Raw genomic sequence first — 20369 nt, 5'->3', positions numbered from 1 at the left:
AATGGACTCAGGATATAAAGATGAGATAAGAGGATTTACCAGACAAAAGAGTGGGACCAGATAACAGATGAGTCACTGTCATTCTTAAAAGGAAGCCAACAGAATTGGGAAAGAACAGGTGTTTGGTTTTAAGCTGTATTTAATACCAAAAAACCTTTGTTATAACTTGATTTTACTTTTTCCCCACAATGTTTTTCTTCAAGTATTTTGACTAATATTGCCAAATTATTGCCAAACAGTCTTACTTGCTGCTTTCAAAACAGGCCTATGCTTGTAAGTACAGTGCACCTGATGGCTTCAGTGACCTCCTGATGGCTTTAGTGTGTGAATTCTGTGAATTCTGAATTCCTGGAAAATCACATTTATCCATGTAAATACAACTAAAATCCTTTGCTCATGTTGCATTGACACAGGGCATTTGGACCAGAGCCGTTGCACAAGGCTCAAGGGAATGCACCAGAGTATTTTATCTTGCCTTTTATGTTTCTGTGTTTTTAAAATCCATTTTTCTTCAGGGGGAGGGGATGTGTGGGGGAATGATGTAGCAAATCTCAGTGTTTCATATTGGAGTGGGTGAGACTTCTCTGATAAATGACATGAGTATATGGTTAGTGCCAGAGTGGGATCAGTGACATCAATGCACTGTGGCAATGGAAATTTTGGTGCTGACTGACCAATGAAAACCCAGACTGACATTGATGACCAAATGTGATTCACCATTAATTTATCCCCAGGTATTGAGATGGCCATGAAGCATATTTAACTTGTCTGCAAGTCTGTATAATTTACAAATATAAATGTGGAGAGCTTGAAAGTTTATTTTCATTGTCATCTAACTTTTCTCTGTGATTGCTTTTGCTTGCCCAGCCAAGAAGCAGGTGACCAATCAGGTATGAATTGCCATTTGTTAATTGTAACAAATAGTAATCAGATGAATAGTTTGTAAATAACCCTTAACCTGAAAGCTGATTTTCTAGAAAATCTGATCATTTCTTACAAATCAAAATGTATTTTTCCTGTTTGATGAACATACAGATACATATTTATACATGCACTATTGACATGCCTTCTATAAATGCACAGATATCCAGTCTGAGGCAGTGATATTTGAACAACTGCAGTTTAGATGAACAGCAATTGAGGAATTTATCATAGATTATCATAGTTAAACAAGATTTCCAGAATTATAAATTGATGATATAAAGTTTTAGTAATTTACTTTTGATACTGACAGAACAATTTGGGATTAACCTGTCTGAAGGACCTGCTTTAATTTTTTCGGGCAACTGGCTCTTGCTTTTTGTCAGTCATTTCAATCTGATAAGCTCTTTCAATTTAAACATTTTAGTATAAGAGTTTTTCTAATATGAAATTTTTAATTGCTAAACAAGCAGGCTGCAATAACAAAACACAATTCAATTCACTGAATTTTTGTATCCATTAACAAAACTTTCTCTTGGAGAATTTAAATATTCGCTGAATCTCTAGTCCTTGTGCAGCAGTTTTCAGGGAAAAGCTCTCTGTGTAATGGTTGGACTTAAGGAAATAAAAGCATCTCACAAAAAAAGGCAAGTTAAATAGTTATTAAACTATTTTGGTAAAGGCAAATGTACTAAGAGAAAGTGGATCACAAAAGCAGATCCAGTTTTCTGCTTTTTAGTTCAAGGTTTTTAGGCAACAGGTTTTACGAACCACGCGGATGGAAACAATTTAGTAAAACCTGAGTATTTTGTTTTGTTTTCTGGGTTTTTTGTTTGTTTAATTAGTCTCTAGTCTGTTTTTGCATTCTAAATCTTTTGTTTCTCACTGTTACTGAACATTCAGCTGGCTGGAAATGCACTTTAATTTGAGAGCGTTGCTATTTTCAGAAGTCTATATTTTTCAGTGTTACAGATTGATACATATAGACTTGAGCGGAGCTGGTGTGTTCTCTAGCATTAAAAGATGTCCTGAGATGATAAATATAAAACACTTGAACGATTTAAAATAAAACCCAAAAGCGTAGGTTTACACTGTTTTCAAAGCAGGAGTCGAAATTCGAAAGACAGAGCCTAATTTTGAAGGGAAATAAGAAGACTGCGGTAGTTCGATGAGGATTCCCGCCGACACCCGGACCCAGCGCAGCAGCACCTGGAGCGGCGGCGGACGGCGCGGAGGTCTGATCTCCGGGAAGGTAGAGGAGCAAAACAGAATCTCCCTCTTTTCGGGTGCCCTGCTGGCAGCGGCAACACAAACATCTTTTCCGCCAGTATCTGCAACGATTGCGGCGCTGCCCGCTCCGTGCCCCCGCGGGGCAGCGCCCGCCCTGGCTGCACCGGGACCCCTCCGTTCCTCAACAAAATCTGCCGCCAGCGTCACGGCGGCGGCCCCGCCCGGGTGGGCACCACCGCGGCTGTCGCTTCTCTACCCGCTGGCGGGGAAGAGCGCCGAGGGGATGCGTCGTCCACCTGGGGAGAGCGGTTCCCTCCGGCCCGTCCAGGGAGCTGCGGGGCAGGAGCCCCTGGCGCTGTGTCCTGCCGCGGCGGGATGTCACCGCGCCGGGCACCAGTGCCTCGCAGCCGGGCCCCAGAGGTGCCCCCGCGCTGGCGGTCGGCGCCGCGGGTGCCCCGAGGGAGCTCCCGCCGGGCACCCGGGCAGCCCGCGCTGAGCCCCCGTGCCCCCTCCGAGGGCGGGGGACGCCCCGCTGCCCGACATCCACCGCCGAGCGAGGGGAGACGATGGCCGGGGTCCTCAGCCCCCGCCCGGGTGCGCGCCGCCGCTTCGGGGTGAGGGCAGGGACGCCAAGGGGTGTGCCGGCTGCCCGGGTGATGAACGACGATGGCCGGTTCCCGGAGCTGACAGCGCTGGGGGCGCGGCTGTCCCGGGAGGGGAGCTCGGCGGCGGGCTCCCCGCAGCCCTGGGGCTCCGGTCGTGCCGGCGGGCGGCACGGAGCATCGGCTCTAGGGCGGCCGCGGTCCCGCTCGGCCCGGCCCGACGGGAGCGTCCGACCGGGCTGAGGGGAGCCCCATAGCCAATTGGCCATGCTGGCCACCCTTTCCTGCCCCTGGAGATGAACCCCGGTGGGCTCTCCTCCCGCCTCTCGGTAGCTGACGAACAGAGCAGAGGGAATTTAGGGCGAAAACGAAATACAAGCGGCGGGTGCTTTGAGCGCGGTCATCGGCCCCGCTCCAATCCGAGCCCGCCTCTGGGCTTCCCTTGGCCGGGCGTTCGGCCGGCGGCTGCCCCGCTGAGGGCCGCCGTAGCGCGGACCGCCGAGGCGCCGGGACGGGCGGGCTGCGGCCGGAATGGCGGGGTGAGGCGGCGGGGCGGGACCCCGAATGCCCGGGGACCCCAACGCGGGGTCGAGATGGCGGCTGGCCAGGGTGACAGGCTCCGCTGGCGAGCGACGGTGCCCGTGCTTGCGGAGCAAGGCCGGTGGCAGCCCCGGAGCCACATTGCACCTGAGAGCAGGGTCTGAGGCAGTCTCCGGGGAGCCGGAGGACTGGGGTTGAGGGCTGGGTGGATGTCAGTGTGCCAAGTGGTGGGAAAAGCGGGGGGGAGCCAAAGCAAACACAAGTGATGCTGAGCGTCGGGGAGGGTCTGCTCATTTTCGTGTAGAAATGGTGTTGGATGCCCCACAGAAACGAAGGGGCAGCTCTCTAGCGTCTCCAGCCCAGGCACAGCAGGGCGTCTGCCTTTTGATCTCAGCAGCTGGAAACATATGTTTAAAATAATGACACCGCATAAGGAGGATCTTTTCCTCGTGTTTCTCCCTGCTTTCCCTTTAGGTAACCGCTGTGCCGTAGCTCCCGAGTGCGCGCCTAGCAGTGAGAGGAAGGGAGGGAGAAGGGAGGGAGAAGGGAGGGAGGGGGCCTGGGAAGCGCTGGCTCCGCCAGTGGGCGTTTTCTGGCGGCCGGGGCTGGTGCTGGAAGCGGCACTGCAGTGACTGTATCTGCCTCTTTGCAGGCGAGCGCGCACATACGGGGCAATATTTGCCTTTCTTGAAGAAAATGCAGATTGTTGCCGTTTTCTTACTTTGAATGCGAGGTGGGAGCATGGGGAAAAGCGGACTTTAAAGGGGATCGAAACCGCTTGGCGGTCAGTAGCGCCCTGTCCCCTCTGGCCTAAAGGGGGAACGGAAATGTGAGGATTTTATGAGGGCGGGGAGCCGGGGTGCGGAGGAAATACTGCCCGGGAGTTGCCGGAGGGAACGCAGGACCGATCCGCGGTTGCCCCTTGTTCGGCTCCGTCCTTTTTCGTCTTTCCCTTTCGCTTTACTCCGGTATCTCTGCTAGACGTCCTGCCTTAAACTACCGCGAAAGGGAGGGAAGAGCGGAAGCATGTCCAACCCGGAGAAGCGGATCTTATCCCGCCCCTCGGCCCCCCTGGCTGCAGCACCCGGGGAAAAGCCCGGCTCCGGCAGCCGCCCGCTCCACTCCCATGGCCAGAGCGGTGGAGGTGGAGGCAGCGGCGGGTCTCCTCCTCCTCCCCCCGCTCCTGGAGGCGACTCGGCTGCCTGCAGCTCCCTCTCTCTCCTCCTAACAACCATCAGCAGCAGCAGGAGCCGCGCTACAGGCACAGCCTCCTCCGCCGTCTCCGCCAGCATCGTCTCTAGAGCGGCAGCGGCTCCTTTCCTCGTTCCAATCCCCTCCTTCTCCTCCGCTTCTCCATCTTCTTTTTATTTCTTGCCGCCGCCTCCTCGTTTCCCCTCCTCATTTTCCTTTAACCTCACAAGTCTCCAAGGGAGGGAAGGAGGAGGAGAGGCAGCGAGAGCGGCAGGAGGAGGAGGTGGAGGAGGAGGAGGAAGAGATGTTGGCGGAGCAGCAGCAGCAGCAGCAGCTCACTTGATCGCCCATCCAGGCGGCAGCGGCAGGAGGAGACTCTTCTGTTCTTCCTCCATCCAGGGCTTGCTGCTCCGTTCCGCAGCCGGCGGCCCCCGGCAACACCACTCCCGGCTCCTCCTCTCCCCAGCCGCCTCTCGCCCGTGGTCCTGCAATTCCCTCGGTGCTGCAGCAGCAGCAGCCCGCGGCGACGGGATCCGAGGAGGCGACGGCCCCGGCGGGAGCAGGACTCCTAGGCGGCAGCAGCGGCAGAGAGGCGCCTTCTTCTCCTTCTCGTCTCCCCTGCTCCTAGGGCCAGACATGGAAGATGGATCTAATTCTGCAAGCTGCTTTAGGAGGTTTACGGACTGTTTCTTGAATACAAGTAGGTACCGGAGCGCTGTGCCCGGCGGCGGGGTCGCGCGTGGCTCGGGGGAAGGCGAAGGGCTGTGTCCGAGGCTGGGTGCATGCCTTGTGGAAAGGGCATTTCTTTGTGAGTGGGGGGGAGGCGAGGACACAAAGGGGCCGTATACGTGGGGCGTGCGTGGACGCATGGAGGAGCGGCCGGGTGTGTATTGAGGATGTACGGACAAAGGGGATGCTCGATGTAATTGAGTGCTCTTTGTGGGAGCTGGCTGTTAACGCCTCTAGGATTTCGGCATCATTCCGGGATCAGACAACTCTACGTGTATGTATGTCAGCCCTTTGCCTGGTACATGCTTAATTTGCTCAGGAATGACACGTAGGGGAATGGAGACTGTCCCCCCTACTTACTTGAACAGGCAATAAGGAAGCATTGTGGTATCGGCAATTGACAGAAAAGCGGCGGCGGAGGACCGAAAAGGGTGAAATGGATCGCTTCTTTCTGCATCCCCCGTCAGATCTGCCACGCGCGTTCACATTCCATATTTCTGATTCGGCTTTGGTACCGGGTGCCGCCTTCCCCTGGCCGCGGCTCGTTGTAAGGCGGGCCAGGAGCCCGAGAGGAAACATGTGCTCCTCGCTACGAGGGGCTGGCGCTGGAACGGGGATAGTGACCGGCTGGCGGGGAGGGCGGAATAAAGGGGGAATTGAGGCTCTCCACAAAGGGCACCCCGCAGCCAGCCGTTCCCAAAGCCTCGCCGGCTCCCACCGAGCCCGAACGCGGGGGAAGGGCGCGGGGCCGCGGTCGCCCCGTGCCGGCAGGCGGGGATGGGGTCGGAGCAGCCGCTCGGCCTCCTCTCGGTGCGGGGCTCGGCGAGTGGGCTCCCCGTGCTGGCCGGGGGAGCCCGGCGGCAGCGGCTTGCGGGAGCAGGGAGGAGGCTTCGCATGGCACGAACTCCCCGTTCGCGGGGACGTGCGGCCCCGCTGCCCCTCGGCTGTCTCGCCCTCCCGGCTCCGAGGCGCTTCCCCGGCACGCCGCGCCCCGGCGGGTGCGCGCCCCGGGGCTGGGGTGGCCCCGGAACGGCGGGGGCTTCGGGCCGAAAGCGCCCGGGCTCTGCCTGCCCCTGTCCCCCCGCCAGCCCTCAGTTCCAGCGCCCCGCCGGGAAATGTGCTGGGGTTCGGTGTGGTCACGGGACTAAAGAATTTACAAGTGGAGCATGTATCAGGGCTGAAATATATATACATTATATATATATATATATATTTTTTTTCCTAAGGAACTTTTTTTTTTTTTTTTTTCTTGTCTAGTATTTTGATGCTTAGGGCGACTTCTATCAGCTGTGGCTATATTTTCTTTTTGTGACAGCTCCTTAGTTTGTGGATCTATGCCTTGAGGTGTCCCTAGACTTGAATTTTAATCTATTACTATATTTTAATAAAGGTGGCTTTTTGGATGCAGGTGAACCGTGTATGGTTCATTGGGGGGAAATGAGAAGAACTCCAGAGATGTCCTCTGAAACCTCATTATCTGTTTTATTACTTACAGCTGTCTTGAGCACAAGAGCCTGCAAGTGTGGTAGTACTTGTGTTCCAGAGTAGTGGTGAATAAAGATTGTTATATTCACTGCACTGTCTTTTTGCAACTTTATTCAATAGTTGAATATGATACAGAGCCACATACTTGCTTATACTTGAGACCTCAAGGGAATCCTAAACTCGTTCAGTTTTAATTTTCTTTGTGTTTGAGAGTGGTAGAATGCTGCCATGAGTGTGATACAACGCTGATGTTTTAAAAGAGGTGGTCTTGAGAGCAAGGAACTCACCCAGGGAATGTGTATCATGTAGGGCAATTCACTTCTATTCCAGACCAGGAAAAAGATTATGTGGAAAACATCAGCTTTGCTCAAAACAGCTTTAAAAAGCAGTAGTGAATTCAACTTAAGCTATTTAATGAACTCTTGAACACAAGAAATTTGGTCATCTTTCACTGATTGTGACCTCTGACTGAAGATTTTCTGGCAGGCAGGAAAGGAGCAGAATTATTCTTTCCCCTGTGAGTTTACTGACGTCTAAGAAGACATGCAGCCTCTCTCTGTGGAAACACTTTTCCATACCCCACAGCCCATGCTCATGAAACTTTGAAGAACTTAAAAGTCTGATATTCTCTGCTCCTCTTTTGAATTGATTGAAACTGACCAATGGGCTCAAAAGGTATTAGTGAGGTCAGACAGACAGATGGACAGACATTCACATGCGGTGTGTACGTACATATGTGTACCCTTCCCTCCCTCCCAGAGTGATTGCATAAATCTGATTTCCTTAGGAAACCAGGCTGAAAAAAGGAGTGGAGGGAAGTCAAACAAGATACTATTCAGTTCCAGTGCAGCTACTGCAAAGAACACTTGTCCAACTGTTCAGAGTGCTGTGCACAGTCCTGGTTTCAGTGTGGCCGGAAGGCTATCATTGTTTTGAAGAGGATGAGATCATGTAAAATAATGAAGATAATGTGCTGTGTCTCATAGCTTTTGTTTCCTGAATTGTATTTTAAGTTCTAAATCATATCTATGTACATATATTTGTTCTTTGACTTTAAAGACAAAAAAAAAAAAACAAAACAAAAAAACCAGCCTTAAATATTTTTGCAGGGAACCTGAGGAGTTCTGTAGGAAAGAGAATTGAGATGAGTCCGTCTGGAAAGAAGATTTAAAAGTGACATAACAGAATTCTCAAGAGTGGAAAACAGTGAAATTGCTAGAGATATATTCTTCTTTCATCTCTGAGCTCTTTTGTTTGACTTGCATGTTCTCCAGTCAGCATTTTGTTAAAAGGTTATTATTATTAAAATTTTAGATTCTGCAGTACTCAGTTTGTGCCATATTTGGCTATTTTACTTATTAAAATTCCTAATGAAGCCCTGGACTGCAGAAGCTTATATGAACTTTGTGTGGTGTATGTTGTTTTTCTTAATTGTTTCAAGTCTTGGTGTATAACACAGTGTTTTCAGAAACTTTTAGTATTGAACATCCTGGATCAATATTCCAGTAGAGTTCTGCCATATTTAGAATACTTTGAGTTGCCAGGTATTCCAGTATTTCAGATTTCCAGGAAATGTCTTGCCTTTAGGGAAGCATCCCCTCTTCCTTCCACATTCAAAGTCTCTCATGGTGCAGGTGTAGCATGTATCATCTGAGGTGTCCCATGAGTCTGCTGGCAGGTATGAGCTCTTTAAAATGTCTGGGCTTTCTGCTTGTCAGAGAATTGTCAGTTTGTTTGTATTTTTATTACAGGCAGTTACCTTTTGTTCTGGCTCTTTTAGTCCATACCTTCACATGCCAGATGCTAAGACTTTCTGACTAAGCAGCACTCTAAGAAAGAATATATGTAGTAAGATCTGTTGTTCAGGAAGAAAATAGCGATTAAAATATAAATAATGTCAAAAGTGTTCCTGTTACTTGATCTAATGGAAAAGTTAATCTTGTCTTGACTCTTGTTTTTCCTGGTATGTGTATTCATTTTTTTTGCAGTCAGGGTGTTCTAAGTTAATGCTGATGTTCAGCAATGAATCCCTTGTGTGAAGGTGGACAGAATTTGGTTTTCCAATTAAATCATGCTTAAAATTTAGAATATGTAAGAAATGAAATTGTCTCTGGTTTTCACCCCATGGATTCTGACTCCAGGTTAATTGAAAGCAAAATTATCACTAAAGTAGGATACAGTTAAGATAAGTGATATCATTCAACAGCTCCCATCAGGACTGGTGTTTCACATTTTGCATTAATGTATAGGAACACCATGTATCCTGGTCTGCAGCACTGCCATTCTACTTTGTGGGATAACAGAACACTACATAGGGCAGACAGCAAAGAATGGCACAGAAAGGTAATGAGAACCATGCAAGCACAAGAACTTAACAGTGGAGAAGGGCTTTCTTTTCCAAGTCAGGTATTTTTACAAATGGTTGTCTGTGAAACATGCTGTTTACATTTGGAATATCTAATGTTCTGTCCCTTTGACTCCTCAGCTCTGCTGCCTGTTGCCTGATGGTTTGGGAGTACCTAGCGCTCATGAGCCTTGAGAGAGGAGTAGCGCCTTCTCTGTTAACTCAGGAACCTTGCTCCTCCTGTGAGATGGACTGTGGAAGGTGTGGCTATGCACAGTGGGATAGTTTAGAAGAGCTGGGAGATGGTTTCTGTTTGCCACTTGTGCGAGGAGGATGGCAGCTTATTTAATATTCTAACACAAGGCTGTCACCTTCATCTACCCCATTTGTGTCCTTCTCCCTTTTTGTTTGTGTTTAAGCCACTGTCATGGACATGGTGAAAACCTGAGGTGTAAAGATGAGTTTTTATTCAACATGTACGTGACTTAGTGACTTGATTTTGAAACAGTCACGTGAGTGCTTATTTGCACTGATGATCCAGGGCATATACCTGACTGACTAGCTTTTATGTCATCCGTCATACAGATCAATACAACAGTAACTTCTGCTTAGTTTTAGGATTCTGTGCCATTTTCTAATACAAATAGATTATAACCAACATTCTCTCAATATTATGAAATTGTGGAGTCACTTTTTGATTCAGGAAGTTAAGAATGTGAGTCTGAGTGAGTGGATTTTTACTTGGAAATGGCTTATGCAGCTTGTTGATTATGTTAACCTTGGCTGTGTTTAAAATAGTATTTCAGATTGAGTTTAGTATCAGCTCTTTTTTAATGCTGCTTTAAAAAGTGTGTAAATTTCAAGTCATTCTGTTTAATACTTGAGCATTCGATTTTTTTTGTGTTTTATAATATTGCAGTTTTTTCACTGTTGGCACTATTATCACATTCTAAAAGAAAACTACAATTGTAAGTAAAAAATATATAGAAAAAGAAGAAAGGCTGTTTGAGGATTTTTTAATTTTTATGCTCCCTCTGCTGGCTGTTTCAGTTACAAGTACCTGTACTCGAACATTTTTACTAAATCTGGTTTTCCTTTTAATGGTTTATCAAATAAGTAGTAACGTGTACTGATTTCATATTTTTTAAAATATGAAAAAAATGCATAATTGTTGAATGAAGAAACACTTTGCAGGAATGGGAAGTCTGACACTTTTTTTTCTGGAACAGTGTTTCCTTTTTTTTTATACCTCATATTAATTTTAACTCTTGTTCTAAAAGCAGTTGAATCTTTGGGTGCATTGGTCACATCTTTACTAGTAATTTTCACAGAAATAACAATTTATATATTTTCCCAAACGATTTGTTTATCTGTTTCATTTGTTGTAACAAACTTATTGTCCAGCTTTGAAGAACAGCTGTGATAAAATGTAAATAGTTATGCTATGTTTTGTTAAATTGAAAAAAGATAAAATTCAGTCATGAGTTTGACTTACTTCTACATAATTAGCAGCAATGCTGCACTCAAAGTGTTATGCAGATGTAAGGGATAATTTCTTAAGGTACTGTTTTTTTGTAGTAGTGTACAATAGTGTTCATCCAAAATATTTATAGCACCCAAAAATTGTAATTTCTAGGAACTTCAGAGTTACATACAAGGGTTGCTTTATATATTATAGAAACGGAGCCATTTCATTCCCCCTGTGGGTGTCAGCGATGGCTAAAGCAGTTCAGCGTTTCTTGCTGGTATTTCTGCTGAAGTTCCCGGCTGCTCGGTGCTGTGTCCTCGCTGGTGCTGGTGCTTGGCTTCCCCCGGCCGGAGTTTGAAGAGTGCCACCTGCTGATTGACAGCTCCGAGAGCGCTGCTGCCTTTGCCACCTGAAGGCTCTCGCAGCTCAGCCTCGCTTGGCTTGGGGATGTGACAAGTCCATGCAGCTGAACCTGGCAACTGTGTGGAATCAGGTCTCAGCTTTGAGCTCTGCTATTAAATGATGCAATTTATTTATTTTTTTCCTAAGTTGTTTCAAGGTGAGGAGGCAAGGTTTTCATCCTGCCAGGTGGGCTTCCCTTGCCATCTTTGTCCCCTGTTAAAAGCTTGTGAGAAAGTGTCATATTTCTGTGGTCTCTTCATCACTTCTTGTCAAGCTGTCATAATTAGTGTGGGAGGAACCGGCCTGGCTGGTGTTTATGGAGGACTTTTGCTATGCCAGACAATGTAATGATGTGCTGCACAGTCAAATGAGGCCATTCAAAAGGCAGGTAACAGACTCGCCACCATGACTTTGTTAACAGATGAACATTCCAGAATGCTCATGATGTGTTTGTTTTTGCAGGAGAGAAGGACATTTTGGTTAACAAGTCCTAAATTTTTACAGGAAAGTCATGCATTAATTTTTAGTTTAGTGCACTCTAAGAACGCTTTATTTCAACATTCAAGTATGCTAATTATGTCTTTTAAAAAAAACTTGGCAGCTACAAAATGTATCATTTACATACTTACAAGGAACTCCTTTATTTCAAAGTTCTTTTAATATATCTTTTCATGGTGATTTGTTGCTGCAGGATGGCTTTCTTAATTCCAGCTCCTAAGCACCTTGTCACAGGTGGCATTAAGTACAAAAAAATATTTGTTTTACAAATTTCATATTCTTCTGGAAAATCGTTGATAGCGGGTTTTAGTCTGTGTGAGGTTTTTAAGAATAAAATGTCACATCGTTAAGAGATGCCAAATCTTATAGCTCAAAAGGACTTGAGTTGTGGACAGTATATTGCCTGAAGACTTTCTGAAATTGTTCTGATTCAAGAATATTAAAAGAGAAAGGTTTTGAATATTATTTACTGCTTTCAGAGAACCCATAGTAATGTTATTGGTATCTAATGAAAATAATAATAAAAATACTCAATGTAGCAGCAGCAGTAGTAATTTTGCCTTCTTTTGTGCTGGGACTCAAAGAAGACACTGTCAGGGTCTAAGACCTGTTAATCCACCTTCCATCTGAAAACTTTTAATTTTTTCATTAGCACTTATTGATCTGATTTCTTGTTTCTGAATTATTCAGCCAATAATTATTTCAACATTCTTCCTTCCTCTCTCTTTCTACTTGCATCAAAAAGAAATCCCCTAGTGTCAAGCCACAAATACTTCCTTAAGTAAAAGGAAGAAAATTTTTGCATCTGAAGTTCTAACAACTTTGTATAGAAACCTCATATCTCTAATTCTTCTGACCCATACATACCCAAAATAGTGGGTATTTGTAGCTGCTGACAAGCACTTCTGTGCTTACCTTAGTAATACTACTTGATTTGCTTCACCCTGTGGGGAATTTTCCACATTGGCAGGAAAGAAGCCACTTTCTTTGTCATGTATATTTTAGTAGCATTTCTACAACATTGTGGTTCAGAGAATAAGATGCTTAGCTTGAATTATGGTGGCTAAGTGTGCATCCTTTTTATTCTTTTGTAGTTTTCCTCACTGCCTAGTTTTTTATATCTCCACTGTATTTCTTCTATAGTGTCTTATTTTATTTGCTTCCAAACTGGGTAAAGCTACTTCCCTTTCTTCTAAAGGTCTTTGACTTAGTCTTAAAAAAAGAAAGAAAAAAGAAAAAAAAAAAAAGAAAATGTCTCAGTATTTCACTAAAAATTTTTTTCTCTAACACATAACCGTTGAGTTTATGATAACTCATTCTTTTACTTACACTGGGTTTTTTGTGTTTATATTTTGGTTTTCTTTCATGCATATACGCATACCTTGGCAGCTTCTCTAGAGTGAATTCTTTTTTGGAACATAGCTCTGTCGGCTGTCCTTTCTTTGCATGCCTGTCTTTCGGTAATATTGTAATTTCAGTTTTATATTACTTCTCCCTAGTCCACCCATAAACATTTTTTAGCTGATGTTTCATTTTTGACTGCTGGATTGTGTTGATTTTGTTTCTTCCTGCAGTGGTTGGGTGTCTTATACTGTCCTTTTTACTGTGTTTTTCTTTTTTCCCCAATTACTTCTGTTGTGTGAAGGCACTATGGCGCTATTCTTCTTCTTCTGGTATGGTTCACTTAAACAGTATTGTCTGGATTTTTTTTGGTAAGAAGAAATTTTGCATGGTAGTTTGAGAACGCTCATGATGTGCTCTGTATTTACGGTGACTCATTGTATTTCCTAATCCGCCACTGTCTGCCCAGCCCGAAGTGTGATGTCAGTAGAAATTTTTTCTTGCTTTTTTTTGAGCACACGTAGGACTGATGAAAGTTACAGTTTGATGTAACAGGAAACTGAACTCATCTGTTCTCAAAACAGGCGCTGCCTTTGCTAATACGCTCAGGTTTTGTCATGCTAGGCTTCTGTGTCTCGTTCTTGAGAGCAAATTGCTTTTGTGTGGATGTGTCCCAATGTTTCTGTTTCTTCAGACTTTGGTTTTCACCAGTTCAGGCTCCTGAGACAACTGCTCTTGGAAGCTGCTTTTTCATGGATCTTAAATGTTAAGTGTAGTTTTGTGGCCTTCAGCTCATGATTAGGAATGCAAGAAGGTCTTGGGATTAGAAGTGTCATTTTGAGAAGTGCTTTGAAGACATCAGAGGGAATGGGTGACCTGCAGGCTCCAGTGTTTATAGAACAGTACAATTTCTGGCTTAGCTCTTGTGACGGTAGAGACAACAGAATCATTTGGCATGTTGCAGGAACTTTTGTAGACTTTTTGTGGGTAGGAATGTGTTTGTAGATTGCGTGTTTCTTTCAGACCTTTTTTGGACTTTTGTTGGAGCTATATGCAATGCTCATGCATTTGAACTAAGCACAGACGATGTGGGCTCAAGCTTTAGTCCTGTCTATTCTGCTTAATTTTTAGTGAGCTTCTTGGTCCAGTTTAGACCAATGCCTAATTGCATGTGTTGGGAGTAAGCAAATGCAGACTGTTCCCAAAAGGTACTGGGAATTATACTTGCATCTTCCCACCTTGTGAAAGCAGAAGGGTTTAGCTTTGCAGACACAAACTGTCATGCCCCCATACTTTGTGGTTAAAGATCAGGCTCTGTGCTGTTTTAATTACTTGTTCAGGGACGTGGTTCAGTGGAGCAGCAGAGGACCCAAACAGTCTGAACTGTTTGTGGCCGTAGGCAGACCTTGTTTCTACACACCAAGTTCTCCTAGGGAATGAGCCACAGGTTCTACAAAGTCCTGAATGAAAGATGCGTGCAGTGAATAAGGGACCATATTGGAGGACATGGCTTGCTGCCCGAGTCAGCACAGTTATTTATATTTTCTGTCTTTGTTTCCTGAACTGGCAGCTTTGAAAGGGTCTTTGGAGGTTGTATATACATATACTAAAATGTGTATATGAATGTTGATAGGAGAGCAAGAAGACGCAAAGTTGGTCACTTGGCAAGGATGAATGAAGTGTGTGTGGTGATATTACATATATTAAATTAATGAAAGATGGTGGAGACTTGTCCATCTGTGACAGCAGTATCGAAGGGACAAAATTCAGGAATAGAATAGGGAGAAGACTGGAATGGTAAGAGGTGTTTAACATTTTTATTGCTCAAAGGAATGCAATTACAGCAGAAGAAAATGTTCATCCTTATAGAGAAAGCTATTTATAAACTTTAAGAGATTTCTTTTGGAGTAGATGAAAGGCTTGATATGTAAATATCTCCCAGCAAATTATCAAATTTCAAGGGAATCTCTTCAATGAAGTATAAGATTTGACTGAAGTAAAAGATTACTGTTTTTTAAGTGTGAGTGTTTTTTTTCTTTTTAATGTCACAAATGCTTTCTTTCTGCTTAACTATTAACTTTTTCCTCCTAGCAACAACATAAGTGTGCATGGTGAATCTTATATACTTTATGAATGTGCTAACAGATAATATTTTAATTTATTTCTTTACTTTTTGCAGCTTATTATTATCTTCATGAATAGGCCAGCTGCTACTTGACAATCTTTTGTTTATGCCAGCTGAGAATGTCCTTTACCATTGTTTTTTAAGGTCGCTCTGAAAGTTTTACTGTTCTACCCCATGTGGTTTTTATTTCCTTTTCCCTTTTTTCTTTTTTTTTTTTTTAATGCTTTAATTGTAGTTTAATAACTGATCCACCTTGTTCCTGCTTTTTTTTTCCCAACAGTTTATTACAGTGTAATTCTGGCTACATGTAGAGCACATGCCCTTCTCTGTCTCTTAACATGAATGGCCTTGGGTGGCTCTGGCCGTGGATATGTTGTGAGTATAGCTCACATCACTGTGGTTGGCTGCTTTGATGATGGTGACCTCGTACTTGTCCATGACAAGCCTTGGTTCTTGTTTACAAGATGATGTTGCAGGTGTTACCTTCTGATTTGACTGCAAGGCTAATTTTTTGTTTGTTTTTCTTCATTCAGCTGTCTGTACTTCTTTAAAAAATATGTTGAACTACTCTCTTAACACTTTGCAACATCTTGTTTTAACAACTCGTGTTTGAATCAAAGCAACTAGCCATTCTGCTGTGCCAAGAAACACTTCTTCCCAAGCACTTCTAAAAAGGAGGTTTTTGTTTCTCTTGTTTCACAATTCTTCTGCTGTTTATGGAGCTGAAGGGAGGAATGGTAAGGAAGTTGAAATTTGCTATATATATCAAAATTGAAAAGAGAACATGAAAACAATTACACAGTTGTATTGAGCAATATTGGAATTTTTGAATTCTTTTGCCAGAACAGAAATTGTTTAAGCTTTGTTTAAATATAGTTCTGTTCTGAACTTCGCTTTGGAACTTAACCTTGAGTTGACAAAATGATTTTAAATCCTCTATAAAACTTTAATATTTGCTTAAACCCATATGATTTTGGTATGTTTTAGATGTCAGAGATGAGCTCCTGCAGGTCTACTAGTGGCAACTGAGATACCTAACCTGTGCTTCTTTGCTTGAAGTCACTACCAGCTCAGCAGAGGTAGCAGGAAAAAGGCTCAAGCGCATGGTTTGGCTTCCTAACCTGTGATACTCGCAGAGGTGGAGGTCTGCTGAGTTGCTGAGCTGTAGGCTGCTGTGATGGGTGAAGAACTGCAAAGGTGACCTTGGGTCCGTTTACTGGTAATCTCTAGAAGCAGATTGCAAAAGGCTGTTAGGAGCAATGAGGACATAAACTGTTACACTGTCTGGCTTCATTCCCCTTTCTGTCTGTTAATTCTGGAGCATGTCTGATCCCAAAGCAGGCTGTTTCAGGGGGATGAGATATGCTAGGTGCTTGCTGACTCTCTCTGGTGTAGAGTAAGTTTTCTAATAGTTCACTTCCTGAATAAGTTCAGGAAGTGGAATTTGTGGAGTCAAAGGGTCACTGGTGCTGATGGGATGCCTGGTGACATGTCAGCCTGTTGCTGGGAGCTGATGACAGGATAACCCCTTTCATCAGCAGCTCATCTTAGATCAACTTAGCTGTGCTTGGTACACTTACGCCATAGTTTCGTGGTCACTTGAAGTTCACATAAACTAACCCTCCTGTTTAAATAAATGGACTAATTATTCCTCCTTAAGGCTGCTCTTTCTATACATGAGTACTCCTCCCCTTTTGCAGGCATATTAGGGGTTGGAAGGGTATGCTTAAAATATGTTATTTAACATGGAAGATGAGGATATAGCATGATCTATTTAATGCAGACTTTGCCATCTTGGAATTCAGCTTTATGAAGGTTGCTGCTTATAAGCTCAGGTGTTTGTTTTGGGGTTTTTTTTTGTTTTTTTTTTTGTTTGGTTAGTTTTGGGGTTTTTTTCCTCACAGGACTTTTATTTCTTTTGTAGTTTTGTTTCAGTACTTTCCCCACCCAGAATTTGCATGATGTTGACAGGAAATGTTACTTGGCAACTTTTTTTTTTTTTTTTTTTTTTTTTTTTTTTATTTTTTTTTTTTTATTTGTAGCAACCCCCAAATTCTTCTAATTCTACTGTGAAAACATTTTTACAAAGATGGACTTGCTAGTTTTCTTTTGGGCTTTTCTATTGGTGGTGGTTGCATGAAGGTTTTTTTTTTTTTGTAGAATTATAGACTATCCTGAGTTAGAAAGGACCTGCATGATCACTGAGTCCGATTCCTGACCCTGCACAGAACAACCTCAAGAATCACATAACAAGCCTGAGAGCATTGTCTATGTGCCTCAGAACATTGTCCTAACACTTCTTGAGCTCTGTTAGGCTGGTGCTGTGACCATTTCCCTGGGGAGCTGTTCCAGCGCCCAACCACCCTCTGGGTGAAGAACCTTTGCCCAATACCCACCCTAAAGCTCCCCTGACACAACTTCAGGCCAATCTCTCAGGTCCTGTCAGTGGGCACCAGAGAGAAGAGATCAGTGCCTGCCCCTCCTCTTCCCCTCACAAGGAAGCTGTCACTGCAGTGAGGTCTGTCCTCAGTCTCCTCCAGGCTGAACAGACCAAGTGACCTCAGCTGTTCATCATGTATCTTCCCCTTGAGGCCCTTCACCATCTTTATTGTCCTCCTTTGGAAGCTCTCTAATAGTTTTATATCCTTTTTCTGTGCTATGGGGCTGTAATAATCTCTTGTCACTTGCATATTACTGAAGAATGGAAAAGGAAAGGGATTAGGTAGAAGTACAAGAATATTCACTATTTTTCTTCGTTAATGGTTGGAGATAACCTGATATAATTATACCCACCACCCCTGCCCAGCCCCTGCCCCAAGCACTGAGTGAACACAGACTAGTTCTCTCAACAAACCTGGAAGTTTGTAAAACCAGGAAGTTGCAATGATCAACTCTGTCCTCTTTCCAAGCAGCTGAGGAAACCTTAACAAAGCAGATGAGTGGCTACAAAGTAGAAAAATGGCAGAGCCACAATGGCTTCTAATCTGGGGATCCCTCTGTCAGACCACATGGTTTTAATGATCCAAGTAGAATGTTGCTTTAGCTTCCTGTGATTTAATTTGTGTTTGTGTCTGTCTTTTTCTGTAAACAGCTCCCAGATGCTGGGGATCTGGGAGGTTTGGATGAAAAAAATAATTCTCTTCAAGGGCAACAGTGAAATCACTTTAAATGTTCTTGCATTGAAAGCATGAAGTATGAGGTAATTATTAGTTTTGATTCGATCTATTTATGCTACTGCCACTTTTCTAAGTTACATTTTAATTGAGGAAAGAATTAGTGTTTTAGCAGATAGCATTATATATAATATATAGTGAGAAATGGTAAAAACAATAAAGATGACAAAATTACCTCACCGTCACCAAAAAGACTGTGAGAGAAAAAAATGAAAGGGAAGGCAAAAACATGTTAAAGAGAAGACAAACTAGAAGGCATTATTTAGATGCTTCATGACTATATTTGCAATTCATAGTTTGCTCAACAGTTACCATTTTTTGCCTCTTTTATTGACCTCGAGCATTAGAACTTGAGGCAGTTTTACTTCACCTTTTGTGATGAATTTGCTCTGAGTTTCAGAACATACTTTCTTCCTCCTATATATTTACTGGTGTGGTCTGGCCACAACTAAGTGTGCTACAGTCAGTGCTGTTGCTTAAAAAGTGACAGATTAAGCTTACTGAGGGAAAGCTTTGGTCAGAAATGTAATGTTTTCTGCAGATGTTTTTATAACTCAAGCATGCATCCTTGCATCAGTAGGAAAATCTTCCTGAAGCTATATCAGAGCTCTTGAACTTCATGGTAATTATTGGGTTTTGGGAGGAGTATCAGTAAAGGGTGTAAATAAGGAGAAATAGGTATCTTTAAAATTGTACAGCGACTGTAAAGTAATAGAACTTCAGTCCAAATTATGGTTACTGATACTTTCCTGTGCTGCCATTCAGTGTGCATTTTGTCATTTACAAGCAGAAGCACATATAGCAGTCACTTTGTGTCCTGAGGTTAAATGTTTGCTTTACTTACTGGTGTCTTTTATATCATTTGGCTGTCAAAATCTGCCTGAGGAGATTTAGTCCTTCAGTTTTATCAACTGATCACCTGATGTGCAGTTATGTGAAACTTTTGAATTAATACTTGGGATTTATTTAGTTAGTTTTTTAGCAGTTTATTTCAGACTTGTTTGGTAATAATCTTGTTCAGGAAAAAAAAAAAAAAAGTATTTATGAATTATTTTGGTAAAATGCTGCAATACAAATATTGTCATCTTACTGACATAATGCTTTCTTTTTTTAGAGCAGTGTATAACTTGGGTACCACCCAAACTGCTGTTCTCCTGTTTTGTATGTCTTCGTATTTTAACAACTTTGCTTTCTTGGTTTTTTTCTGCTGAAACACCATGCATCTGCTCAACTCTGCACCTGTTCAATTCAAATTTGGCAAGACAAAGACCAGTAACCCCTAAACCCCCATGAATTCAGTAGTCATTAGTTCTGAAGTCTGGATATTCCTGATGCTTTTTCGTTTCTCCTTCTTTCTCCACCCTTTTCTTGCTGCCTGGAATGTCTGCTATCTCGTAAGATGGGCAGAGTTGCTGTGGACACTTGTTCACGTCTTTGTGGCCTTCCCAGCTGCTGGTTTTCATGAACTAATCTGACACATATATATTACAGTCAAATTTGATTACAGTTAATCACAAGATCAAAAATCTATTCATATGGGCAAATTTTGTAGCTGACAAGCCAGTAAGGCAATTGCATGTTTTGTTACTTTTGACTTTCCAAGGATCTGTTGGGTTTTTCTTGTTGTTGCATCTTCTCTGGATAGCACTGAGGTTCTATTAATGATGGCTCTAATTTCTTTGGATTCCTAAGATTTTTAGTGCTTTATGCACAAGGCAGAGATACATAGCTTCTGCAGGAGAGGTCAATGATGTTTTCAGTAGCTTTTTCCTTCTCAAGTGTCATTTACCAAGGGACTCTGCAATCGAGTCATCGTGATGGAAGTGCATCTCAACTGATGTAATGCATTTGTGTTTCCTGGAAACAGGACAAAAATCACAGCTCTGCTTCACTTAATGTGAGGTTTATCATTGATTTCTGTTGTCATGTGTCGTGGTTTTAAGCCCAGCTGGAGCTTAAGCACCACTACTATTTTTTATATTTACTTCTATAATTTGATCTTTTTGTTGTAATGGATTGTTTTTGCCTTATGAATCCAATTTCCTGACATTTGTCCCTCAAAGAAGTATTGAAAGTTTTTATTCATGAAGAGTGTTTTTACAAAATATTTTGAAATATGATGTAACCAGATTTCAACAGAACTTCTGGTCTTTTTCTCTGCAGACTATGCTAAAACAGGAGATCAACATGATTGATATAGCAAGAGGGGCTAGATGCATAAAGCTGGATGGACTTGATAAATTCTTCAAATAGACTAAATATTTATCTAATGCGTTTTACTCCTGTCAAGACCTGTGCAGTGTGTATTTCTCCTGTCAGG

The 20369-nt window shown here is 43.5% G+C and overlaps 1 protein-coding gene across 2 annotated transcripts in view; it reads left to right on the top strand.

Annotated features, from left to right (window-relative positions):
- The first annotated feature begins 3884 nt into the window (after window positions 1–3884).
- Window positions 3885–20369, top strand: part of PDE10A (phosphodiesterase 10A) — a 173116-nt gene continuing 156631 nt past the window's right edge. The window contains exon 1 of one of the 2 annotated variants that reach the window (XM_015621170.3): window positions 3885–5184. In XM_015621170.3, coding sequence (XP_015476656.1) covers window positions 4320–5184 — 865 coding nt within the window. In that variant the 5' untranslated portion in view covers window positions 3885–4319. The remainder of the gene's footprint in view (window positions 5185–20369) is intronic. The other variant, XM_015621168.3, reaches the window with a different exon arrangement.

Source organism: Parus major, chromosome 3 (assembly GCF_001522545.3).
Source record: "Parus major isolate Abel chromosome 3, Parus_major1.1, whole genome shotgun sequence".
NCBI classification, from domain to species: Eukaryota; Metazoa; Chordata; class Aves; order Passeriformes; family Paridae; genus Parus; species Parus major.
This window is presented reverse-complemented; position numbering and strand designations above follow the sequence as displayed.